A 27,810-nucleotide genomic window follows, 5' to 3' on the forward strand; every position below is an offset into this window, starting at 1 on the left:
TGCTCAACAGTTCGGGGTCTCCTTTGTCACATTTTGTGCTTCCTAATGCACCAAATGTTTTAAATGGGAGCCAGGTCTGGACTGCAGGCAGGCCAGTTTAGCACCTGGACTCTTTTACTCCAGAGCCATGCCGTTTTAACATGTGCAAAAAGTGGTTTGGCATTGTCTTGCTGAAAGAAGGAAGGCCTTCCTTGAAAAAGATTTTGTTTGGATGGCAGCATATTGCTCTGAAACCTGTATACATCATTCAGCATTAATGATGCCTTCCCAGATGTACAAGCTACCCATGTCATGTGCACTAATGCACCCTCATACCATCACAGATGCCGGCTTTTGAACTGTACACTGATAAGCCGGATGGTTGCTCTCCTCTTTAGCCTGGAGGACATGGTGTCCATGATTTCTAAAAAGAATGTCTACTTTTGATTCGTCAGACCTCAGGACAATTTTCCACTTTGCCTCAGTCCATCGTAAAAGAGTTCGGGCCCAGAGAAGGTGGCGGTGTTTCTAGATATTGTTTATATCTGGTTTTAACTTGCATTTGTGGATGCAGTAATGAACTGTTTTCACAGACGATGGTTTTCTGAAGTGTTCCTGAGCCCATACAGTGATTTCCACTACAGACACGTGTCTGCTTTTAATGCAGTGTCTCCTGAGGGCCTGAAGATCACAGGCATCCAGTGTCAGTTTTCAGCCTTGTCTCTTGCCTACAGAGATTTCTCCAGATTCTCTAAATCTTTCAATGATATTATGTACCATAGATGATGTGATCTCCAAATTCTTTGCAATTTTACAATGAGGAACGCCATTCTTAAATTGTTGCACTCTTTGCCCACGCAGTCTTTCACAGAGCAGTGAACCCCTCCCCATCTTTACTTCTGAGAAACTCCACTTCTCTGGGATGCTCTTTTTATACCCAAATCATGTTACTGACCTGTTGCCAATTAATCTAATTAGGGTTTGTTTGTTTTTTGCACTAAACAGCTTTTTCAGTCTTTTGTTGCCCCGCCCCAACTTTTCTGAAATGTGTTGCTGATATCAAATTCAAAATGAGCATATATTTTTCAGAAAACAAAATCTCAGTAGCTACATTTGATATGTTGTCTTTTTACTATTTTCCATGAAAAACATAGTGTTTCTAGGATTTGCAAATTTTTGCACCGTTTTTATATTTCACAGTTTATACAGTGTCCCGACTTTTTTTTTTTTGGAATTGGGGTTGTGTTAAAAAATTATTATTATAAGATTCTAGTTGACATAACTATTTCTTGAAATAATTTATGCAGTACTGCGCTTGAGACTAAATCCAAGTGATCAGTCAAACAGGCTATTATCTAGAAGAACTCAAGAGCAAAAATATGAGGAGAAGGAGAACCAGAAGAAGAACCAGCATAAGAGGGGGAAGAAAAAGAAGCACCACCCCACTTGGAGAAGCACTGCTGTAATGTACCTGGACAGACGCAGAGACAGTTGGAAATTTCTGCCTTTTTTACCGATGACCTGGCATCTGAAGACACATGGAAAAGGGAAAAAAACAAAACAAAACAGTTTTGCTTATGAACCTACACACTGCAATCACCTCATTTTTGTCTTACATTCCTTTTATCGGTCTTATTGTATATTGTGCTTTTGATGTGCTGCATTTCCTTTTTACTCTAGTCTAATGTCTTTTTTTATATATAAGTAAATTCACTTGACCTTATGGTGCAACACTTTGGTCAGTTTCTGTTGTGTGACAGTTTTAATCCATAAAACACAGATTCTCATACCTGACCACCTGGTCTTTTTTGTACTGCTGAAACGGATCCTCCACGTATGCGTCTGTTAAATCGGTTATACATGCCACGCCAGACTGCTTGAACGGCAGACGCACAATCAAGCCCTTCTGGGGGATGATTTTCGCCACCATGCCAACAGTAACAACCCCCTTCTTGAGGGCATGCGTCCCTATGGAAACACAGGAAACGATGAGATCACCCAAGGGACCCATTCATTGTGCGTCATGATTGCAGCAGGATGCGTCTGTGTGCATGTCCTATGACTCAGCAAAGTAAAGGAGCACACTGGGAAAGCAGGAACATTGGTGCTGGCCGGCAGAGTGGAATACTATGGATCCAAAATCAATCTGAAGTCCTTTTACTGTAGTATCCGTTAGCACTACGTCAGCTGTATCTGATACTCAAACTATTACTGTGCGAGAGCATAAGATAGGATTTATCTTTTTAAAAGCACATCATGTTTTATTAACACTAATACTTCTTAAAGGAAAGTTTACTTTCAAATGTTACCTGTCAGGGAAAGTTTGAGCTGGTGACGCTTTTTGGGGGTGATCTCGACCACCTTCGCGGAGAGACACTGGCCATGTTTGAAGAGCTTTCCTGGATGATTTGCCTCCTGGGAAAGAAAGTTAAAAAAAAACAACTAAACACCACACCAGGAGTCATTTGGTTTTGAACCCAAAGAATTCCAACGTACAAATTCAATTCAGTGAAACCAAAATTCTAATCTGCATTCATTCAATTAATTGCCGTCTGGTTTTTACAACTTATCATCCTATGAACTTTGACCTTGCTACTCAAGTCTTTTACAAACCTATGCTACCTCATGCTCAATATTTTTGAACTGCATGGAAACCAAACTGAAACCAAGAGCAAGAGTGCTCTGAGAGCACAATAGCCCCCGCGACAATATATTGCAAACAAAATTGGAATCTGCGTATTAATGTCCTATAACAAAGCCTTTTTTATCCTAGAAGAATAAAATTCAAAGCATATGTACCATCTGGAAGAGCCAAGCAATCAATCAGTAACAACTTAAAGCTCAAAATTATCAGAGCAACTGCACTTGCTATTGCCACCTACGGATGTGAATCATGGGCAATGACCAAGCAAACTGAGAAGAAGGTAGATGCGTTTGACATGTGGGCATACAGGCGCTTGCTTAGAACCTCATGGAGAGAGTATTGAACCAATGTTTGGGTTCTAGAAACGTTGAATACCAAGATGATGCTCCAAGAACAAACTGCGAAAAGAAAGATGGGGTTTTTCGACCATGCCATCCGACACGAAGGACTAGAGAAAGCCATCGTCCAAGGAAAAGCACCTGGAAAGAGACGAAGAAGCAGACCCCAACAAACATGGCAACAAGACATCACTAGGTGGCAGTGGCGGCTGGTAGTCTTTCAAACAGGGGAGGCTGGTCGGTTACGATATTTCCAGATTTTAAAAGAAAAAACACATCAATTTTGCCCATCTTGCCTCTGATCTGGCTGATTGTTGGCAGGGTCACAAACTGTGAAATAACAGGTTCTTTTGGCCCATTAGCCTACTGTCCAATATACATGATGGTGGTGTTGGGGGGGGGTATATTTTAACATTTTATATTTTAAAATTGTGGCATGTTGTTTAAAAATTGATCATTATTGAAAGCAGCTCTTTGTCAGGAACCTCAGCAGTAGAGCTGGGTGCCACACATTTCATTCAATGACACTTTCCCTATATTTTACTTATTTTGACTGAGAAATGTTTTATTGACAATTTTGATAACCCTTCACTTTTAATCCAGGTCTGTAGTGTGAAATGTTCTCGGCTGTGTTTTTGTTTAAAAATGTTTTCCAAATTGTAGCTGTGTTTAATTCATATCCAGAAAAATATATATTCCAATATAATATACTCAGCATAAACATTTTAAATAGATTCTATATTTTTGGTCCATCCATGACATATTACTAAAGTAGCCTATTTACTGTTGTTGATGTGGGTCACTTGCTGTTAGCCAATTCACTTTCTTGTACCAGGAGAGCTGAAAGGAACGAGTATTATTCCCTACCTTTTTCACCAAGTCAATTTGAGGCGTTGGTCTCTTTAATTTAAATTTTTTCCTCGAAAGGAAGACTGGCAAATGGCTTCGCCAAAATTAAATCAGCAATGCTTGGCATCCGTGCGCAGCTTTCTTGCTAGCTGACTAGCCCCCTCAAGTTCAAGTTCAGTCACTCAAATAAACGAAATTTCTGGAACTAAGATAGCAAACTTGACAACACTATATTTACACTTTATTTACAATGAAAATATATACAAACTAAAAAAGCTGGTAGAAACCGTATGTAATGAATGAAATCGAAATGTAAGCCGATCTCTTACAATACACCACAGCACTTGCGAATCCGCATGGGACTGAACTGAAATTCACCGCTGCCTGTCTATAGTTGAAACGAGCTGTCAATCAAAGAAAATATCCGGCCGCTTTCACCAATCACCAGTCTCCTTGCGGAAACTGCCATGTCCCTCCCATGTGAGGCTCGGAGTCCGTGGGCGGGCATTTTCGCAGTATTTGTCCCGTCTTGCATTTTGAGATTGAAAAGCGCAGAGCTCCCAAATGCCATTGAAGTCCACTGAGGCTGGGAGTCCGTGAGACTCCGTGGGCGGGAGTTTTCACAGTATTTGTCCAATAACCGTCTTGCATTTTGAGATTGAAAAGTGCAGAGCTCCCAAATGCCATTGAAGTGCACTGAGTCTGCGCTGCATCGCGCTGTCACGAGGGGGAAAAACTCACGCACACATTAAAGTTATAAGGGCATTTTTAGAGGAGGCTGAGCCTCCCTCGTTGTCTTAGAGCAATCGCCCATGCTACGTGGACACAAAAAAGCCCGGCAGAGAGTGGTGCGCTTTCAAAAAGACCACAGCAGCTCGTTTACAAGCCATCGGATATATAGACAGAACAAAGCCTTTTGCTAAGTTTCATGAAATTCCTCCAAAAATTGCGAGAGGAGTTGATTTCAGAAGGTGAGAACCCTTTCTGGGACGGACAGACTTTGCCACGACATAATCCCCCTTCGGGTCTGTTGGCCAGCGAGGGATAAAAATTCAGCAAGTTCTCTATTACAAGCTCAAACACCCACATCAGTTTCGATAACTGACGATCACAAACGTAATATACTTCACACACACACTGCAGTACTTAATCAAATACTGCTGACATGCATAAAAGGAGCATCTGTGTAATAATACATGTACTTCACTAATCAGTTAAAAAAAAAAAAAAAAGAAGTCCCAGTTCTAACAGCTCCAGTTAACGAAGTTCCTTCATTAAACATCAGGACGGGCGCAAAACGTCATCTCAGCAGTTTGAACTGTGGCATTGTTGATAGTTTGAGTATTTCAGAAACTGTTGATCTCCTGATAATTATTACATACAGCAGTTTGTCGATTTGATTTGACACGGGGTGGGGGACAAACAAACATCCAGCGATCCAATGTGCAGCAGTTCTGCAAGTGGAAATGCTCTGTTGATGCGAGAGGTCAGAAGAGAAAGGCAAGCAGACTGGTTTCAGCTGACAGGAAGGCTGTGGTAACTCAAAGAACTACTCTTTACAACCGTGATGAGCAGAAAAGCATCTCGACACATCAAACCTTCAGGTGGATGACCAACAATATCATCATTAGACCACATCAGGTTCTAATCCTGTCAGCCAAGAACCTGAAACTGACAGTACAGTGGGTCCAGACTCGCCCAAACTGGACAGGTTTAATTAAGACTGGAAAAAGCATCACCCACCCTGTATCCGAAATCACTCCCTATATAGGGAATTACTATATAGAGGACTATATAGTGAGCTCATTGACGAAAAGGAAAGGAAAAAACAAACAAACAAACAAAACAACCCCCGCTTTCGGACACTAGTTCATCGCGCGGTTATTTACGTCATTACTGTTGCACAATTAAAACGTGCCAGATCAGTCGGCTAGTGGGTTTTCAAAATAATAAATACATGGTTTTCCCCAAAGCGTTTTAACGTATCGGGCCCGATACGCTTGCTCTGCCTGCCGATACGCTTAGTCGCTTTAGTTAAAATCTGATATGCTTAGACTTATACCGATACGTTAAATTTCCTACCCACAAGTAACTACATACATCGGAGAGGAGATAACAGATCTATTTACATACTGATTGATATTTGAGTTAAACAAGCGGCCTTTTTTTTCCAATGTTTGTGTTGATTCTGTCAAAGTAATATGTCTGCGTGGTATGATGTAAACAAACTAATCTGTTGGCTATGTCAAGATCATGTGCTCAAACCGTCCAATAAAAATATCAAAAGAAAACGTCAGACATCCTGGAATTTTCCAGATTCATTATAAGCGATCTCATTGGCTGCCGATGTTGTCCCCCACCAGACGGACAAAGCTGACTGATTTTAATCACAAAAGTTTGACCTGGTCTATTACCATTATGGCTTCGATCAAAGATTGGTTGACTAAACGTCAACAAACCCACGTGAGTGATGGCGCACGAAACCAGACAACTATCACGACAACAAAAACGTCAATTTTGATCACAGCGACTGGCTCAAAAAGCACTCACTGGACAATCCGATCCACATCAGCATGGATGACAGCGAGATGGACTATGAGAGGGTTGCCCAACATTGGGCCAAACAAAAGCCAAGGAGAATTAATCTGCTTTAAAGGAGTAGAAAACTTCATTCATTAGTTTGGGTTTGCAGAAAGATTATGTACTTATAAACACTCTCACAAAGTGAAGTTGCTATATTTGACACATTTGGACATCATTTCAAATAATAATCATAAGCATTTTTGACAGTGTGATGTCACTGGGATCCATTTAACAAAAGGCAGCTCTGGATTATTCTTTTGTTAAAGGCTCACAGCGACATCACACTGCCAAATATGCTTATTGTTATTATTTGAAATTATGCTACATTTGACACTTATTAACAAATTCTCTTCATGAACGTGTTTACAAGTACATAATCTTTCTGCAAACGTAAATGTATGAATTAATTTTTCTTTTCCTTTAAATATGTTTTAATCTTAATCTAGTCTATTTAATAAAGTGCCAAAATTTAAACTTGATAATATGCAGTTGCCTTACTTTTCTTTTCAGTGCATCTTAGTTATACATATATTATGGCAATTGCATCAGAAACATTCGAAATCATTACAGTTCTAGTAATACAGCAACTTATTTTAAAGGTGGCAGTTCTTAGGTTCAGATCCCTTTGTGATCAACAGGAGGTCATGATAATCAATTCTCTTCATTGGATTGCGTAAAATGGAGCAAACCACTGGTCATATTTTCATGCACATTTTTGTTACAACACTACTTGATCATAGATGATTAAGGGATCCCCGTAGATTTTCAGTCTATCGTATACCTAAGTAATCTATAACAAAACAGTTTAACTTGCATGTTGAACTTTAAGGTGAAATTTCAAATGTGTATACGGGACATTCCACCGAATGGGTGCCATTTGCTTGTTGTACCACTCCCAAATTAAACTTAATTTGTTATATCTTTTCAACACTGATTATAATAAACACACATATTTAACTATTCAACATGTGTATTGGTCAACCTCAGGCTATGTTACAAGGTTTGGAAATCAAAGATGGCTGCATTTTTTTCAGTCCTGTTACCAAAACTCTGAAAGTAAAAGGACTGAGTTTTTAGCCTAGGATTAGCCAATACATGGAATTAAGCCACATGGCGTCATCGCTAATAGCATGACCACACTTAGCACATTCCAGTGATTTACCAAAAATCTGTATTTTTAAAATAAACAAATATCATCTAAGAAATAATTTAAGTAACAGGACAATATGTTGACATTGACCTTATCAGTCAAAGTTAAAAAATCATCAAAAATACAGAAAAGTAAATGAGAGAACTAACTTTTGGTCTTCCCGTGGCCTTCAGAAGACAACTGATGTAACTTCCTGTTGAGCATGTGATTTATGGAACGTTCCCAATTTGTCAGATGGGGTAATAGGTTTGGGTAACAGGACTGAGTGAAAACCCAGGGACACGACTAAAATGTGTATTTTAACTAAGATATTGTGGATTTCTTATGAAAAAAATATATTTAAACCATGGATAGGATATGGAGTCACACAACAGTGCAAAAGAAATACTGTTTCTGAAGGATTTTAATCATAATATTTCATAGTTAAGTATAAAGTTAGAGTGCGGGGACAGGTAACACATGCTATTTTTCAGTGTTTTAGGTAGTTTTTATTAATCCTTACAATTATATATCTTAAATTTGAAATCAGATCAATGTGCAGGACATTCTGCGTAATAAGGAAATGTATTTTAAAGTACATTTTTATGTGCATTTATACATATAATTTTCTAGGGACGGAAATGGCACCGATTCAGTGGAATGGCTCATACATTAATACTATTTAGGTCAGAAATCATTGAAACACTGGTAAAATCTATCCTATAATCATGTATCCAAAACCTTTCAGAGACCCTGAAACTGCACTCATTTTCAAAAAATTTTCCAGGGGGCATGCCCCCGGACCCCCCTAGTTTCACTTCATACCTTCGGCACTTGCTTTCACACCATTGGCGCTCAATTGTTTGTGTATTATCATGCCAGAGTTTAGGGCTTTCATTTTTTTCTGGGGAAAACACTGAAATACATGCACGTATTTTTGTGATAAATCCATATTTTACTGAGCGCATTTCCCACATTAAAGGGCCCATGGCATGGTGGTTTGTTGATGCTTTAAACGGGCTCGTGGAGGCTTCCGGATGTTATATCCGCAGCCTTTCTCGAAATGAACCCTCGGTACGTAGATTTAGCCTCCTGGGAGAAAGCCCCATTTCAGCGCTTTTCCCAGTGCGCCGTTTTGCTAATGAGAAGCAGGAGGCGGGGAAGGGTAGACGGTGGGGGCGTGCCATGGGGGGAGGGGGAGGGGCTGCCGTCTGCCTCACAAGCCGGCCGAGAGCGCTCCTCGTCGGGCACGGCCAGGCGGGCGAATGCCCTGGTCCGTCCGCCCTGTCTAAAAAAAAATGGTACAACTCGAGCCCATGGTAAAACTGGGACTTTGTCGTTTTTTTTTTCAGCCTGAGGCCCATGGTAAAACTGAGCAGTTTTACCATGGAGGAGTGGGGACTTGGCCGTTTCCCCCCAACTCGCCCCTGGGAGAACCGCTGCCTCCACGGGCGGCCGGTGCCGCTGGAGGGCCACCCGCGCGACCTCACCAGACCAACCGTAGATCCGCGGCGCTGCGGTATCGTCACGTCTAGGTGGTATTCTGACTTAGAGGCGTTCAGTCATAATCCCACAGATGGTAGCTTGAACACGCACTCCATAACCAAAGAGGACAGAAGCAGCAACTACAGCAACATATCGCTTATCCAACAGAAGACATGCATTGCGGAGCAATAGTCAAACATAAGCTCATAAGTTACAGTCAATTTCCAGACTAAACTCAGTTTAACAGAGCATGCTGCATGCTCTTTAGTTTTGTAGCGCAGAGTACCTGGCTAACTGCAGGAAGCGGTTAGCTGCACAGCTAATGTAGCCATTGCTAGACTAACACACCAATTTTAAAACATGGCAAAACGACCAGTTATACACTTACTTGTTCGGTGTTTGTGGCTGATGCGGCAGGGATGCTTGGTACGGACCCAGGCTTCAGTGACAGTTGATGTGCAAAACCTGCCCTGTACTGTCCCAAGTTGTGGAAACATTCCTCAGGAAAATGCTTCTGACAAACATACACCGTCTTAGGTAGACTCGACGGCGTATTATTGGAGTAAATAAAATTAAGCCACTGCATCTTCAGGGGCTCTCCCGTCGGCAGTAAAAACAGACTCCTTTCTGTGTTGTCACATGCATGTACAGCACAATTTCCATGTTGTGTCTTCTATGGGCTCCTCACTACAAAATGTAGTCATGTGTTCTGCGCATGCGCAGTAGGCTTCGCGCATGCGCAGTAGGCTTGGTAGGACAAACAGCAACTTTTGAGCTGGGCGGGCAATCCATACAGTGGGTGGGAATCCAGAGGGGGGGCGTGGGGATCATCTCCCTTGCTGACGTAGGCAAGGGAAGAGCTTATCAACGCGCCGTTTTGACGCGCCATTCTCAAATGTTGGGCATAGTTTGGTTTACACATTATGAAATTTCTAGCCACTGGGGTGACTTAAGAAGGTCAGAGGAACTCATTTTAACGTTAAAAAACCTCAGAAAGTGAAAATTTCATGCCATGGGACCTTTAATAAATACAAAGTACTTTGTGTCTGCTGCATCTTTCAGTGCTTTTAAATCAAGGCTGAATACTTTCTTCTTTGCCACTGCCTTTTATTAAATCAAATTTGAGGCTTTTGATTTGATTTCTTTCAGTGCAACCGCAATGCATAATGGGATAGATTGCTTGGTGAGCGACCATCGGTTGTACACTACTTTTCATGATGCATTGTATAGGGTGTAAATAATCTTCACTAAGGTTTCGGACAGCACTACAAAATGGTGTCTCCACTATATAGTGAGTAGGGAGCGATTTCAGACACAGGGCTGGTCTTTTTCTTATCAGCTGAAAACTTCTTTGCATGTTTTGTGGTTAGTGTAAGTGTTTTCCATGAACTGAAAAATGTCTGAATAAGTTTATGGATTAAACCACAGCATTTAAGAAGTAGATCCCAATCAGGACTATGCACACTATGTCCAATCCTCACATCTCCATTTCAGATATCAGCTGGACTCAGAAGCACTCTGCTGCATGTACTGTGTGTGTAACTCTAATTACACCAGTTAACAGGGTTAAAAATTAACTTCAGTGCTTGGTCACCACTCAGGCCAGTATCCCTGAACTCTTATACCCCTTTTCCACCAAATCAGTTCCAGGGCTGGTTCGGGGCCAGTGCTGGTGCTGGTTCACAACTCGTTCAACTTGCAAGCCAGCTGAGAACCAGTTTGCTTTTCCATAGCTCGTGGTGCTAAGGGGAGCCACGTCATTATGTCGCTGTATACGTCAGTTACGTCGCTGTATACGTCAGTTACGTTGCTGCGTTTGCATAAACCTTGGTGCGAATATCAAAGCAACAACACGGAGAAGAAGTAGCAACAACAACAACAACAACAATAATAATGGATGACTTCGCGTTTGTACAGCTGCTGCTTCTTTGCGCTTAAAAATGGCGACCTTTCGCGGTCTTGCGATTGTTGTTGGTCTTAACAACTCCGTCCCCCCCGCTGACGTAAGCGGTTCTTTCCTCTGGCCCAGCAGAGAGTTGGTGCTAGCCTGGAACCGGTTTTTCTGGCCCCAGAGCCAGTTCTTTGTCAGTGGAAACAGAAAAGCCGGTTCCAAACTAAGCACTGGCCCCGAACCAGCCCTGGAACTGATTTGGTGGAAAAGGGGCACTAGCGGCCCAAGCCAAAATAAAAGTGGCCCTTAAAGGAGAACTGAAGTCATTTTTAAACTTGCTTTATTTCTTAATTAACGTGTTATTCAATTACGTTTTCAGTTTTAGTAACCTTATATCGTGACTCGTATTGGCAACTAATTGCAATTAAATATTATACTTATCGGCCTATTCGGTTTTTAGCCATGCTGAATTTAGTTCGTTTGGTCCACGGCAGGTGTCGCTTATCCGCGCGATCTTCATGAGACTTGTGCGAGACTTCGAAACGTGAAGTGTCCGCCAGGTGTCAGTAGCGCCATTTTGAAAACTGTTTTCCAAACAAAATATTGCACAAAAACGAGTTTAAATGACGATTGCTGCCTACTTTTTTTCCAAACTTTCCTGATTGCTATCAAAACACACAAAACTTCCGGCTTGATCACGTCAGCATTCGAAGGAGGGTGCGCGTGTCTTTTGACCACGTTGGCAGATGTCGGTCACTTTGATTTCCACTGTACGTTTTACTTCCGTCCTACGATGTCTCGCACAGGTCTCAACAAATCTCGTTTACGGCCATTGCTTTGACATACGGACTGATATACTGCATGGCGTATTGCAAACACTCATAACTTGCTATAGCAGTGACATAATAACTGTCAGAAATGCATTCCTATATTTAATAAAATGAGATAAATAGAATTTTGGTAATAAAAATTTGCCTTCAGTTCTTTAAATTTCCTCTCGTCAAACACAAAACCATTTTTACTTGAATAACCCCCCACGGTGTTTAACATATGCCCCCAGAAACGGATTAAATCAACAACATTAATTCTACGTAATTGTTGTTTAGATATTGTACATTATTCAAACATTACACTGACGTTTTTATTCAAAGTGACCAACAGTAAGTGCATGGAGCCAAGAGAATCCAAGAGCGACCAGTGCTGAAGTACTAGTGTAAACCAATAGCCTACAAATACCATCCAATATCAGGAATGATCAGGATAGTTAAGAAGTTGAAGCTTGGACAAATACATAGACAAGGAATTATTTAAAAGTATGGTATGTTTATTGTTTCCCAAGTTTGACAGCATTTACATCTGCATTAAAATGGTTAGCCTGTGCTTCTCTGACTGAGCTTTTGTTCTTGAGTCTATTGCTGGGTTTCAGGTCACGTGACTTTTCTTAGCAGTTTTACCGGAAGTGAAATAGCTGGTGGTCTAAACGGCTGCCGTAGGGGTGTCGTGGCTCGGGTGGCTGGGGCGCCGTGCCGTGGGTCCGGGGACCCGGGTTCGATTCCGGCCCGGGGTCGTTTCCCGGTCCCTCCCCGTCTCTCTCTCCCGTTCATTTCCTGTCCTGTCTCTGCACTGTCCTATCCAATGGGGATGAAAAAAAGCCCCCCCCAAAAAAAACGGCTGCCGTAGTGCAAACAATTAAGGACATCAGAGTATGCTCATAATCCAGAAGCCACTGCTCACTTTAGATATATTCAGAAGATTGCTATGTGCAATGGAATCGACCCCTACAGTCTGGGAAAGAAGGATTCGTTATACCCATGGATTAAAGCAAAAAAAAAAAAAAAAAATCATCTGACTGAAAAAAAAAAGCTCCATGTCGTTGACCCCTACCACGTCAGCGATGCGTCAAAAACGCCGTGTTGTCCATTATCCCCTCGGCCCCTACTTATAGTACATTTACATAATTTTAACAAATGACTAAAGCTAAGGCAAGACTTGACCATTGTCATTACTGGCTATTCATGATGAAACATCAAGTTTTCAGCACAAAGTGCAAATTTATTTCAACAATACTTTAGTAATGCACAGCAGTGGTTAAGAGAAAAGTGCAAGTGCAGTCGAACTTGAACCATGCTTTCAAAAGAGTGGAACAGAAAGAAAAATAAGAAAATCTGTTGAAATAAAGCCAGGAAACAAGAAAAGTAAAGTGAAAGTTCACTTTTTCTGCTTCTTCGCAGTGAAGCCAAAGGCATCTAGTTTGGCAACACCTGATGCCTGTTTTTGTTTCTTTTTCCTTGGCACACCAGCAGGAGCTTGCCATTATCGCCCATTTCATTTCGCCAAGCCCATCTCCACTTATTCTTTACCGTTTTGTCGATGTCGGACACATCTGTGCCTTCATTTAAAAGAAGTGCGTCCATGCTGGCAAAACCGAAAGTAATTTGACGCGCTCTAGTGATGGAAATCGAAGGGCCTACGTCCGGTGAAATATGGCCTTATACGCAGCACTCGAGTTGAGGGGGGATGTGGAGGGAGGCATCCCCCTTCTGAAATAAAAATCTCAAATCATCCCCCTTATAAAACGGTCATCCCTCCATCACATCCCTTGGGCCATTTTACCAATTAATGTGGAAATTAGCCTACTATTATTTTAACAAATATTACTACCATTTCAACATTAGAGAGGCTCTGCACAGTGATAGCCTACATGTAGCCGGATAAAAAAGACGCATATTTATTTATTCGGTTGCACCTCTCATTCACACCTATACGGAGGTTTCAGTCACTGAAAACAGCTACTTTTGCAAACTCTGGGCAGAGTGGAGATTTCTGAAAACTCCATCTTCAGACACGCGTGTAAATCGGGAAAACGAAGCAACAATGGACGAGAGGGCGCGCGCGAATATAATGAGTCATAGGTGTGAATCTTTCACCGAATGCCAATTGTCCCGGTTCTTCATGAAATCGCACGCGCAAATTCATTAGGTTAACTTTCAAATAACTGTTCTTGTGCACTTACGACACCGGAGCCACTTTCCTGAATTTTGAGCTTTGGAGTATTGGCTTCTTTATCGATTTAATCAATGAATTTGTCACATACATTAAAATTACTAATGTAAAACATTAGTAGCCTATTTAAGCAATAGCTGTTTTCTCCACTGTTTTCCGACCTTTTGTGCTTAGTGAATGAGACACTTCATTACACTCCACTGACCGACTTCCAATTCCGGACTTTTTTGAAAATGTAAAATATAGGCCTACGAGATGTTTTTTTGGCACTTAATTCGCGTTGGTCCTTCACTATTAATTTTTGAGACTGACGAGGCACTAAATACTGTGGAATTATTTTCTCCTTACTATGAAGTTTGGCATCTTAAACAAGTGTCGGGAAATCTAACAGCCCGACTCTGCAGCCTCCAATGTTTAAGCGAACTGCTGAAACCATAATGTTTAAAGATTAAATCGTAGGCTAATCAAACCAAAGAAAAATACAGCCTTTCCAGAACATTGTCTGCCGAAGCCTGTTTAACCTACAAAAGGCTTAATAGCATAGATCTTGCTGCGGCTTCAACAGGGCTGTTTAGATTTTTCACCTGATCGCCTTTCAATAGGCAATTATTATTATTACTACTACTACTACTACTACTACTACAACAATAGGCCTAGTATTAGTAGTAGGCAAGTAGTTGCCCAGTAGTAGAACAGCCAGATTATTTCATCAGTGGAGCCGCCGTTAAAAGGAAACTGATGCGGAGCGCCGCGGCTCGCCTCGGGGTGAATCGTGTCCCAAGGCGTGGGGCTGGCCCGCCCTGGCAGCGCTGGTTCGTTGGGGAGAGGGCAGAGGTCGCTGGCTGCCAAGTTTGGAGAGGCTGGGACCTCCCCTGGCCGAGTTACGAGCGTGCAAAGTCGGGCTGGAGCCGCCGATAGAAACGAAACTCAAGCCGAGCACCGTGGCTCACTGCCTACGCCGAGCCTCCCTGGGACTAGACAGTAGCGTAGGCTGTATTTATTTATTTAGGCCTATCTAGCGCAACAACTTATTCCTTTACATATACTCAAACATAGCACAAGAAAGGGTTCAACAACAGGCAATCACAGCAGCTTGGTGAAGTTCTAAATCACATCGGTGTCAGACCTATGGGCCTACCCCCCCTTTTTTTCCTCAGATCTGCATCACTCTCATTATTGACCTTTAGCGCTCCCAGTTGAAGGAAATCCGTCGTAGTGACGGAAAACTTTAATCCATGCATGCAATCTCAAAAACTGCCCTTCAGTCGAGTTCCCCAACATCTCGAACTATCTGGTGTTGCAGACGTCCTTCTACACCGCAAAAAGATGAAAGCGTGGAAGAGTATGGAGGCTTACAACTTTTTTTGTACGTGGCTGGGTAAAGGACCTCGGGATCAAGTCACTGCCCAATGAATCCTGGATTGTTTTTGCCCGTGGAAGTAAGTATGTTTTTATTAAGCTTTTCGTTCACGTCTTTACAACAAAGCACTGCAAGTTGAAGTGTAAACAAACAACAGTTCACTTGATTCTCACTTGTGTTGGCTCTTATCTCTCAGCTAAATCATGCACAAAGATCATCAGAAACCCCTTTAAAGACCTGGATCTTAGTTAAACAAGACGGAGAAGTGATCACGGCGCATTGTAACTGTATGGCTGGGGAAGAATTTTGTTGCGACCTTCATGCATATGGCCTTTGTGAGGAGGAAACAAAGAAACCTCTGGGGACTTTACCGCTTCGTAAAAAGTACCGTAAAATAACGACACACAGCAAGAAAAGTGCTTGGAAAAACACTAAGGCCATAGCTGAGAGGGAGATACAAACCTTTCACCAAGTGATCACTGCAAACTCGAGCATGCTCAAGCATTTCATGCAAGCAATGCACCTTCTCCATACAAACGCTTTGTCAACTGAGCTTTGGTAGACCACCAGCTAAAGTTTGGAATAACTAATGAGGTGGATGTGACGTCACGTGAAACCCAGCAATACAAGACACATTACGGTACAGTAGGCTGGTAGAGTTCTATTAGACTAGATCTAGGTGCTTATGGTTATAGTTCTGGTATTTGGTAGACGCTTTTGTCCAATGTGATGTACTAATATATATATATATATATATATATATATATATATATATATATATATATATATATATATATATATATATATATTTTTTTTTTTTTCCTAAAAACCTACATTAGTAAACCCAGACAATAATACAAAAATCACTCTACTCTGACATGGCTGGCTGACCTTCCAGATGATAGCTGCTGCATGACTGCAGGATTTCCGTTTTTTTGCTCTGGCTAGGCTCAACCTCAGCCTGAGCAAACAAACTCGCCCTCTCTTTTACACATAATTTTGCCAATTTTATTATTGTGCAGATAATTGTACACCTCAGTGCTTTTGTAGTTCCTTAGCTCCTCGCCATCAATGCCCTCACTAGGAATAAAATAACTGACAGCGTCAACGTAGCTGACGTCGGGCCACAACTTCATGTCGTCTGTCCGTTCCGTGACAGTAGACGGATGGGGCACGTCAGAAAATCAGACCCGTGTAACTATCTTTTAGTCATATTTGATCTTACAGTCAAGCCGGAAAGTCTGCACACCCCTTTCACCTTCTCCACGTTTTATTACGTTACAGACTTATTCTACAATAGATCGAGTTCATTTTTTGTCACAAAATAGCCCATAATGACAAAGTGAAAGCAGGTTTTTAGAAAATATGCAATTTTATTTTACTGACAAAAATAGGTTATTTATAGGTTACATATCTGTACACACCCTTAGCCTAATACTTGGTTGATACACCTTTGGCAGCAATTACAGCTTCAAGGTGTCTTGGGAAAGAAGCTACGAGCTTGGCACACTTGTTTCTGGACATTTTTGCCCATTCCTCTTGGCATATCCTTGCAAGCTCCATCAGGTTGGATGGGGAGCATCGGTACACAGCCATTTCCAGCTCCTTCCACAGATGTTCAATTGGATTCAGGTCTGGGCTCTGGCTGGGCTACTCAAGGACATTCACAGACTTTCTCTGAAGCCACTCCTTTGTTCTCTTGGCTGTGTGCGTTGGGTCATTGCCATGTTGGATGGTAAACCTTCGCCCCAGTCTGAGGTCCGGAGCGCTGTGGAGCAGGTTGTCTTCAAGGATCTCAATGTACTTAGCTGCATTCATCTTTCCCTCTATCAGGGCTAGTCACCCTGTTTCCACTGCTGAAAAACATCCCCACATCATGATGCTGCCACCGCCATGCTTCACTGTAGGGATGGCATTAGCCAGGTGATGAGCAGTGCCTGGTTTCCTCCAGACGTGATGCTTGGAATTCAGGCCAAAAAGTTCAATTCTGGTTTCATCAGACCGGAGAATCTTGTTTCTCATGGTTTGAGAGTCCTCTAGGTGCCTTTTGGCAAACTCCAAGCGGGCTGTCATGTGCCTTTTACCAAGGAGTGGCTTCCATCTGGCCACTCTACCATAAAGGCCTGATTTGTGGAGTGCTGCCTGGATGGGTGATCTTCTGAAAGGTTCCCCCATCTCCACAAGGATACGCTGGAGCTCTGTCAGAGTGACCCTCGGGTTCCTGCTCACCTCCCTGGCCAAGGCCCATCTTCCCTGATCGCTCAGTTTGGCTGGGCGGCCAGGTCTAGGAAGATTCTTGGTAGTTCCAAACTTCTTCCATTTACGAATGATGGTAGCCACTGTGCTCTTTAGGACCTGTAAAGCTGCAGCAATTTTTCTGTACCCTTCTCCAGATCAATGCCTTGACACAATCCTGTTTCTGAGGTCTGCAGATAATTCCTTTGACCCCATGGCTTGAAGTTTGCTCCGATATGCACCATCAACTGTGGGACCTTATATAGGCAGGTGTTGGCAATCCCCAGTCATGTCCAATCAATTGAATTTACCACAGATGGACTTGACTAAGTTGTAGAAACATCTCAAACAGTATCAGTGGAAACAAAATGCACCTCAGCTCACTTTTGGGCGTCATATCAAAGGGTGTGCACACTTGTGTACATATGATATTTTACATTTTTATTTTTAATAAATTAGCACAAATGTCTAAAAAACTGCTTCCACTTTGGCATTATGGGCTATTTTGTGTCGAATTGTGTGACAAAAAATGAAAATCTATTGTAGAATAAGTCTGTAATGTTATAAAACGTGGAGAAGGTGAAAGGAGTGTTCAGACTTTCTGGCTTGACTGTGCCTACCTAGCAGTTAGTGTTAGCTACAAACATCAACACAGTGGCGCGGAAAAAAGATCCAGGCTTCCGCTATGACTCAGCGATGAATCATGGGAAAGGTCAGAGTTCAGGAAAGTTGTGGATATCATGGAGCGACCTGAAAACTCGTGAACGGCTTTGAATTTTGCACTTTAGAACTAAACTTTTACTAGAATTCATAAACTTGGGAGTTGAGGAAAGGAAAGCAAAGAAAGGTACATTTTATTTAATTAGTGTGCTTGCTCAAGCACACAGCAGCCAAAGGCAAGCACACTATTGTTCTTCTTAAGTTTACTTATCCTGCCTTATTCTGACACGTTTTTTTGGATCCACTACTCCTCCTAGAGCGTTCGAGATAGAGACACCGTTCCAACTCTGAGACGTCTGGCCCGAAGTGGTGTAGTGTGCTTATATACAGCTTTTGGATCAGCGCGCCCGTTCTCTTGTTCTTGTCATTCTTCTTTTTTTTTTTTTTTTCCCCTCATAGAGAATGAATAGGGCTCATGAATTGAATCGTCCTACTCGGACACACTCCATCTCAGATGCACCAAACCTCATGTGATACTTCAGGCCAACTCCCCCGACACATACATGCAATCGGTTCTGACCCGCACTCATATTTTTCCTTTCTTTTTGCTCATCCCTTTTTCCTCCATAGGCTTGCATTGATTTTTGGCCCCATTGAAAATGAATGGTGTTTCAGGAGGAAAAACTTTCACTCTCCATCAATTTTTTTAACCAAGTGACCAAACTTCAAGAAACTTCACTTGATGCCTCAGGCCAAGTCCCCGCACAGATCCATCCCCTCATCTGAGACCTGCACTCATCTTTTCCTTGGTTTTCATGCATCTCTTTTTACCTCCATAGGCTTCCATTGATTTTTGGCCCCATTCAAATGAATGGAGTTTTGCTCAGTAACACTTCACCACACATCCACCAAACTTCATACGGCACCTCAGGCCAAATCACCCATCACACACATGATATCGATTCTGACCCGCACTCTTCTTTGTCTTGCCTTTCATCCGTCCATTTTTTCTCCATTTTGCCGCTAATCAGTGGAAGCTTGACTGAGTCATTTCTCCCTTCCCTCATAGGTGATGATGCATTTGGCAAGGATCTGCTCATTTGAGACTTTGACAGTAAATCAACTTCAACTCAATGGCCACTTTATTAGGAATACTTACACGCACACACGATAGCAATTAGCATACAAGCATTCACGTGTTACCATGCTAGCTGTTAGCATGTTACCCATTACGATATCATGCCTGCTGTTAGCTCGCGAGTTGTTAGCATGTTCACCATTAGCATGTTATCATGAGAGCTGTTAATGTTAAGATTAGCATGGTAGCATGCAGAGTTCACATGTTTGCTGTTAGCGAGTTCGCCTGAGCATGTTAGCATGCTAACTGTTAGCATGTTAGCTGTTAACGTCACCTTCAGCGTGTTAGCATGCTAAAAGTTAACATACTATCCATTAGCATGTTAGCCTGTTAGCATGACAGCTGTCAGCATATTAGCCTTAAAGTGTTAGAATTTTAACAAATAGCATGTTAATCATTAGCATGTTAGAATGCTAGCTGTTAACATGTTATCTATTAGCATGTTAGCATTAACATGTTAACATGCTAGCTTTTAACATGTTAGTATGCTAACTGTTAGCATGCTAGTTGTTAACATGTTGGCATTAGCATGTTGGCATGCTAGCTTTTAGCATGTTAGCATGATAGCTGTTCTGCTACAGCTCAGCAAGCACACTTTGCATTTTCTCTGCGGAAATGCAGTCTAGTTTTTATTGTAATTTTTCTTTATACTTCTCAAATAGTAGTCGCCCTTCGGGTGATCAAACCTCAGCTTTTAGTGGCCCTGGTTAGTTTTTAACCGCCACTGGTGACCGTGCAGCTGCCAAGTTTCAACCCTGAGTTAAATGTCTCTTGCCCACCATCAACAACTGAACTAGGAGTAAATGTGAGCTGGAGCTTGTAATCAACAAAGCTTGAGTCCTGATCTAGTAAAAACCGGTTTACTCACTCTAGGTTTGGTGATCATTGCCAGCAGCTCCACGGATCCAAACACGTTCGGAGACACAGCAACCTCAAGACACTTTGACTCTGGAAGGTACTATAAGAAAGCGAAAGTAACAAATTTAAAAAAATAATTAAAAAATAAGAATGACAAAATGCCACGATGCTGCCTTTTGCTTAAAAGCTGGCACTCTTACATAAAACACACTCCTTACTTTAGATACAAAGCACATGATCTCCTGTCCAGATTTATAGCTGTCCAGTTTAGGCCGGTTCTCCAGTGAGGCAACAGTCGCATCGTCATTCAGTTTACTGAAAGAAAAAAAAAAAAAATGTTAATGAAGCGAAAATGGTTTAAAAAAAAAAGTTTGAGCTAAAAATGTTTTCTGTACCTGGGTAGAAGTGTGAGCTCAGGCACAGAGAACACGAAGTTGGGATGTGTGATGGGCAGAAATCTGTGGAGCAAAACAGGCGTTAAACTGATTATTTCAAAACCAGATCTATTATAAAAGTGATGTGATTTTAAAAAAAAAAAGGAAGAAAACTCCTTACCTGTGGCTGTGGAACTGACGAGCCCCGATCACCCTTCCCTTAACCTCCATGCCGACCTTCAGGGCCGACGTGGGGAATCCTCCTACTCCGGGCGATTCATGGATTTGAGAAACGTGCACGCTTCCCATCGTTCCATCCGGCAAAGTCACAAGTACACACAGAGGTTTGATGGTTTTAATCTTCGCTGTCACAAAGTCCCCAATCTTATATTTGTGTTCTTCAGCTCTGTTCTGGGGCATGCTGGATTTGCTTTTTTTAGCCGAGAGCTGATAATCTACGAGAGCTCGTCCACCCAGATCTTCACTGCTTGGCTCCGTTATGGTCACGGTTAGATTATGACCCACGGACAACTTTTCGGATTCAAAATGGAACATTTCGTTGAGGTGGCTGGTTGTGGAAATCACAGTCAGGTGACCGGTGTTGCCCAATGATATTACGGCAAAGTCTTTGTCCATGAACTGAACTGTTGCGGTGTGCTGGGAGTTTTTCTGTAACTGCAGAAATGAAAACGGAATACAATTTAAAAATATACTGTACTTTATATGTAGTGTATACAGTGGGGAAAATAAGTATTTGATACACTGCCAATTTTGCAAGTTTTCCCCACTTACAAAGAATGGAGAGGTCTGTAATTTTTATCGTAGGCACACTTCAACTGTGAGAGACAAAATCTAAAAAAAAAAAAAAAAAAAAAAAAACATGGGATGGGCTACAGGATGGCAAGCAGCTTGGTGAGAAGGCAACAACAACTGTTGGTGCAATTATTAGAAAATGGAAGAAACTCAAGATGACTGTCAATCTCCCTTGGTCTGGGGCTCCGTGCAAGATCTCGCCTCGTGGGGCATCAATGATCATGAGAGAGGTGAGGGATCAGCCCAGAACTACACAGAAGGACCTGGTCAATGACTTGAAGAGAGCTGGGACCACTGTCTCAAAGATTACCATTAGTAACACACTACGCTGTCATGGATTAAAATCCTGCAGCGCGTGCAAGGTCCCCCTGCTCAAGCCAGCACATGTCCAGGCCCATCTGAAGTTTGTCAATGACCATCTGGATGATCCAGAGGAGGCATGGGAGAAGGTCATGTGGTCAGATGAGACCAAAATAGAGCCTTCTGGTATAAACTCCACTCACCGTGTTTGGAGGAAGAAGGAGTACAACCCCAAGAACACGATCCCAACCGTGAAGCATGGGGGTGGAAACATCATACTCTGGGGGTGCTTTTCTGCAAAGGGGACAGGACGACTGCACCGTATTGAGGGGAGGATGGATGGGGCCATGTATCATGAGATTTTGGGCAACAACCTCCTTCCCTCAGTAAGAGCATTGAAGATGGGTCGTGGCTGGGTCTTCCAGCATGACAATGACCCGAAACACACAGCCAGGGCAACTAAGGAGTGGCTCCGTAAGAAGCATTTCAAGGTTCTGGAGTGGCCTAGCCAGTCTCCAGACCTGAACCCAATAGAAAATCTTTGGAGGGAGCTGAAACTCCATGTTGCCCAGCAACAGCTCCGAAACCTGGAAGATCTGTATGGAGGAGAGGGCCAAAATCCCTGCTGCAGTGTGTGCAAACCTGGTCAAGAACTACAGGAAACATCTGACCTCTGTAATTGTAAACAAAGGTTTCTGTACCAAATATTAAGTTCTGTTTTTCTCTTGTATCAAATACCCATTTCATGCAATAAAATGCAAATTAATTATTTAAAAATCATATAATGTGATTTTCTGGATTTTTTTTTTTTTTTAAGATTCTGTCTCTCACAGTTGAAGTGTACCTACGATAAAATTTACAGACCTCTCCATTCTTAAGTGGGAAAACTTGCAAATTCGGCAGTGTATCAAATACTTATTTTCCCCACTGTACGTCTTATACCCCTTTTCCACCAAATCAGGGCCAGTGCTGGTGCTGGTTCACAACTCGTTCAACTTGCAAGCCAGCTGAGAACCAGTTTGCTTTTCCATAGCTTGGGGTGCTAAGGGGAGCCATGTCATTACGTCGCTGTATACGTCAGTTACGTCGCTGCGTTTGCATAAACCTTGGCGCAAACATCGAAGCAACAACAACACGGAGAAGAAGAAGCAGCAGCATCAGCAACAACAATAATGGATGACTGCTGCTTTACTGCATCCATGATATCTCGTCGCTTATTTAAAAACGGCGACCTTTTACGGTCTTGTTATTGTTGTTGGTCTTAACAACTCCGCCCCCCCGCTGACGTAAGCGGTTCTTTCCTCTGGCCCAGCAAAGAGTTGGTGCTAGCCTGGAACTGGTTTTTCTGGTCCCAGAGCCAGTTCTTTGTCAGTGGAAGAGCAATTCCAGCGTTATGGACGTGACACTTGAACTCAAAATGCCAACAAATGACCCAGTGCATGTTTTATTGTCTCCCAGTATTTAAACAGGTGTTGCATATTTTAAGGCTGTACCATACTGGAGAAGTGACAGAACAAGAACAAATCCTATAGTACATCTAGGGCATGCCAGAAAATGCCAATAAAAGATGCGTTATGGATGTGACAGAAAAAGTATCACTTTTCTTGGGTGACTGTACATTTTTATCAAACTCTGAAATTGTAAACCTAATGTCGAAATGGAGATATCCGTTTGATAGAGGGGTCCAAGGTGAATATTAAAAAATCTTTGTTTAAAATATTTTGTATTTCATGCAGAGTTTCGGAAGGAAAAGTCAGCGTTATGGATGTGACGAAATTCCGTTACGGATGTGACGCGTCTGAAATAGACATGGCATATGTTTAGAAAATCAGCAATTTAACCACCATAACCCTTTGAAAAACTCTCTAAATATCAGCTAAAACTATCAAAGTTCTTAAATAATATTTAGGATGGCTATTGTTTTGCTGTTTTGTGGATTTTAGCATACATTTCTGTGGCTTGTGGCAATAATATAGAATTGTACATGATCAAAGTTGATTTTAGCTTGGGTTTTACATTATAAGAAAGAAAGACTGACATATTAAGGCGAAGGGAACGATTCTTGTGACAAATTGGTTCAACTTATTCACATCTGTAAAATACAGGCCTAGGTGATATCTCTGGGAGTGGTTTTGATGAATTACATGTTGCTTTATTTTTGCATGGTGAGGTTGACATTTACATGGAATTGCCCGGAAACAGAAAACCCGGTTCCAAACTAAGCACTGGCCCCGAACCAGCCCTGGAACTGCTTTGGTGGAAAAGGGGCATTAATGAATCCAGAGCTAGAAGAAAAGTCAACAGAGAAGGAAAATCTACCTGCGCTCAAGCACCTAAACTAATACCCCAGGGTGTACACTTTCCTGGGAAAATTGCAGCAAAGCCTCTGCCTCTACTACTTCCTGCTTTCCTGCTCTCACAGGCACAGCTTCAATATTATTAACAAGAACATAGAACCGAACATTACACTAAATTAGATTAAAATGAAACTCTTCTACCCGTCTTCATAAATCCCAAAATCTGGATACGTATTTACTTCTTAGCTTCAAACCAAGTTATGAGTGAGACAAAATACAAAGCAATCAATCATATACCTATTAAAGATGCTGTTTGTAATTTTTAAACAGTATTTCTAGACCTGGAACAAGCAGCTACATTTAAAGCTACCTTAAACCAGATAGAACTCGATGCCAACGGCGTCGATGGGGATGCCTCCGCCTGGTAGACTACACGCCTTGTTAAGTTGTGATTTAGGGATGGACATTTGACCTCACAGTAATCTTGACCTGTGACCTTTTAACCTCAAAATCTAATCAGTTCATGTTTGTCCCAAAGTGCAGAAATGATGAAAGTTTGGTGAAATTCCTTTCATTTGCCTTGGAGATATTGTGTTCACGAGGTTTTCGGACAGACATTTGACCTCTCAGTAACCTTGGCCTTAGACCTTTTGATCTCAAAATCTAATCAGTTCATGTTTGTCCCAAAGCGCACAAATGGTGAAAGTTTGGTGAAATTCCTTTCATTAGCCTTTGAGATATCGCGTTCACAAGGTTTCGGGACGGACGGACGGACGGACAACCCAAAAACATAATGCCTCCTGCACCTTAAGGTGGCGGAGGCATAAAAACTGATCTGCGAAACTGCCATACAATAGATCTCACTAGGTTTTTTTTTTTTTTACCCCCCCATTTCAAACCTTTGTTGATATTTTTCTGGTCCAGAAATCACCAACACTCCAGGCTAAACAGCTGCTGAGTTACCCACCAAGTCTTAAAAGCTAAGGGTCAAGGCACATGTAGGTTCAACACAGGGGATGAGAGTAACACAAAGTTATCAATACAGCAGAAACCTCTTTATATTTAAAAAATAAATAAGTAAATTAATTAAAAACGACACACTGCTGCTTTAAGAGCAGTAACTAATGTAGTATTTGAGTCAGGTCTCAAGACTGCTTTCTGAAGGTCTCAGTCTCGTCTCAGAATCGATTGTATTTTTATTCGGTCTCATCTCGGTCTCAGAAATAGAGGACTTGAGATTTTATTTCAAGACTAGCCAAGACCACAGCTGTAGGGATTTCATCAAATTCCCTGTGCATTGTCTGATTTATCTGTGACCATCGTTACTGCGACTGGATGTAAAACTTCCGGCTTCAAACGCAACCAATAACATGACTCGCTGCCAATTCAAAATGTTCGTTACTGTTAACAGCTGTCACCCCTCCCCCCAACCCCTTCACACCCACCGGTCTGGTCTTGACTCAGGCCCTGTCCACACGGCAACGGATTCAGGTGAATCTGATAAAATTGTTTAGCGTTTCGGCCTGGCGTCCACACAGCACCGGCGTTTTGGGTGCCCCAAAACGAAATCTTTTGAGAACGGGTTCCAGAGTGGAAAGATCTGGCAACGGCGCCGTTGCGAAGTCGTCTGGATGAGTAAAACGGATTTGTTTACGATGATGTCACAACCACGTGCTTCACGCCGGGTAGAAGTGTAACGAACTCGATGCGAGTTGTCAACAAATCCTATAACTTGGTTCATGAAACGCACTTACAAAATATTTTCACTGTGAATATTTATTGTGTAATAGTGCAAAGTGAGACAGAGAGAGAGAGAGAGAGAGAGAGAGAGAGAGAGAGAGAGAAAATAGCCCTTAGGGCAGAGTCAATCCCGCCAGCAAAAATAGGGAAAAAAAGGAGCGATCTCACCTCTTCAGATGTTGGTTTAAGTCCTACAATGCATTCCTCAAAAAGGGCGTAGAAGAACAAATTAATCCATCAACGTGTAGCATTCAATTTATTCCGGACCATTAAAGACGCTGCTTTCCGCATAGAATCATACGTCATCCTCGCCGCCATATTGGATGGGTCAAAGCGGAGAATAAAGATGCCTCATTCATGTGCTGCGTTTAACTGTACCAACAGGTTTGGCATCCAAACGAGATCACATGGGATTACCTTTCACAGGTGAGACTGGAAAAATACTTTTCATTGTATTTGGTCATTATAACGTAATTTTACGAACAGATTTTTCTGACTTTGTGGCTAATATGAAGTCTCGCGCATAATAGTTTATGCGCATGCATCCTTACTTCTTCTATTGTTCTGGTGTCTCTGATGGGACCGTCTTACAGCGCCCCTAGAGGTGTGGCATGTGTATTGCATCGTTTTCAGCAAGTGTTGCGTTGCCATATGGACCTGATATTTTACTGATCTGTTGCCCATGTGGACGCGATATTTTTTTTTTTTTAAATCTCGTTGCCGTTGTCGTGTGGATGTAGCCTCAGTCTCGCCCTGCTTTGGTCTTGATCTCAAACTTTTGGTCTTGGTTTAGGTGGTCTTGATTACAGCTAGTAACAACAGTAATCAAAGTACTACGAAACAACAACATACAATTTAGTCTGAGCATTCAGATGTGCTACCAACACCAGTTACAAAATGTACCTAGAATTAAATCTGTCATTACCCCGCCTGCGATGGAGTACGCGGGGCGAGGTATTGTAATCAGTGCGGTTTGTTTGTGTGTCTGTCTGTTAACAATCTAGCATCTAGACGGTTTCACAGATTGAAATTTTCAGGGTAGGTGTGCAATGGTTTGTAGATTACCTGATTAAATTTTGGGGGTAATTGGGTCAAGGTCACCAGAAAGGTCAACCTTCTGGTCAAAATAACATTTTCCGTTATAACTTAAAAACGGTTGCCAATAGACCGATGTTTACTATTATGAGCATATGGGAACTCCCATTGCCTTTCATTTAGCACCATGACCTTGAGTGATCTTGAAAGGTCAAACTCAAGGTCACGGATTTTCAGAGGGCTGCAACTTTAAAATGGTTCACGATAGCCAGATGTTTACCATTATCAACATATAAGGCCACCCATATGGGCTTTCGGTTGCCGCCATGACCTTTGACCTTGAAATGTCAAACTCGAAGTCATGGATTTTCATAGGACTATAACCGGACAGCTGATGATTGAGAAATATTACCATTATCAACACATCGGTATAAAATAAGTGCTGCCGGGTGAGGTTTGTTTTGCCTGGCAACACTAGTTTAACTAATTAACGAGACCAACATCTGTGGCTGTTTCTACTCACCTTTTTCTTCGTCACCCTGAGTTTTGGCAGGAGGGACACGTGAACCTCAGAGGTCACAAAGTCAACGTGAAGCACCACGGCAGAGGCCTTACTGCCTGGAGTTGTGTTCACATCTATAAACAAACAGTCCAATAATCCACAACTGAATGGTTAGTGAAATGTTTCAGGCCACAGTGAATGTGTGCAGGGTGTAGTAGCTTAATGGATCGACCTGTGATGTGGTACTTGGAGGCCAGCACTGTGGCATGGCTGAGTTGATCTGAGGTCAGGACGACTGAGCCGTCTTCTCTAGTCATTTCCACCGTCATCTTCAATTTATCCCCAAGTGACACAGAGGAGAGTTGCTGCAGCACGTCTGAGCCACCTAGAGGGGGAACGAGAGCAATAAAATATACATCAAGGCAAAACTTTTGAGAAAAAAAAAAAAAAAAGACAAAACATGCTCTGAAGACCCTGAATACCGACAGCATCAGTCAAAAGTTTGTACACCCCTACTCATTCAAAGGTTTTTCTGTATTTTGACCATTTTCTACATTGTAGAACAATACTGAAGACATCACAACTATGAAAGAACAC

The 27,810-nt window shown here is 42.1% G+C and overlaps 1 protein-coding gene across 1 annotated transcript in view; it reads right to left on the minus strand.

Annotated features, from left to right (window-relative positions):
* pdcd11 (programmed cell death 11) overlaps positions 1-27,810 on the minus strand; it is a 96,810-nt gene that overhangs the window by 24,330 nt on the left and 44,670 nt on the right. Inside the window, exons 18-26 of the mRNA XM_060898788.1 lie at positions 27,446-27,598; positions 27,235-27,347; positions 20,708-21,201; positions 20,548-20,610; positions 20,371-20,467; positions 20,163-20,252; positions 2,289-2,394; positions 1,770-1,947; positions 1,451-1,507 (exon numbers count right to left, since the gene is read on the minus strand). Of these exons, the coding sequence (XP_060754771.1) occupies positions 1,451-1,507; positions 1,770-1,947; positions 2,289-2,394; positions 20,163-20,252; positions 20,371-20,467; positions 20,548-20,610; positions 20,708-21,201; positions 27,235-27,347; positions 27,446-27,598 (1,351 nt within the window). The remainder of the gene's footprint in view (positions 1-1,450; positions 1,508-1,769; positions 1,948-2,288; positions 2,395-20,162; positions 20,253-20,370; positions 20,468-20,547; positions 20,611-20,707; positions 21,202-27,234; positions 27,348-27,445; positions 27,599-27,810) is intronic.

This window comes from Neoarius graeffei, chromosome 18 (genome assembly GCF_027579695.1).
Source record: "Neoarius graeffei isolate fNeoGra1 chromosome 18, fNeoGra1.pri, whole genome shotgun sequence".
Taxonomy (NCBI): domain Eukaryota; kingdom Metazoa; phylum Chordata; class Actinopteri; order Siluriformes; family Ariidae; genus Neoarius; species Neoarius graeffei.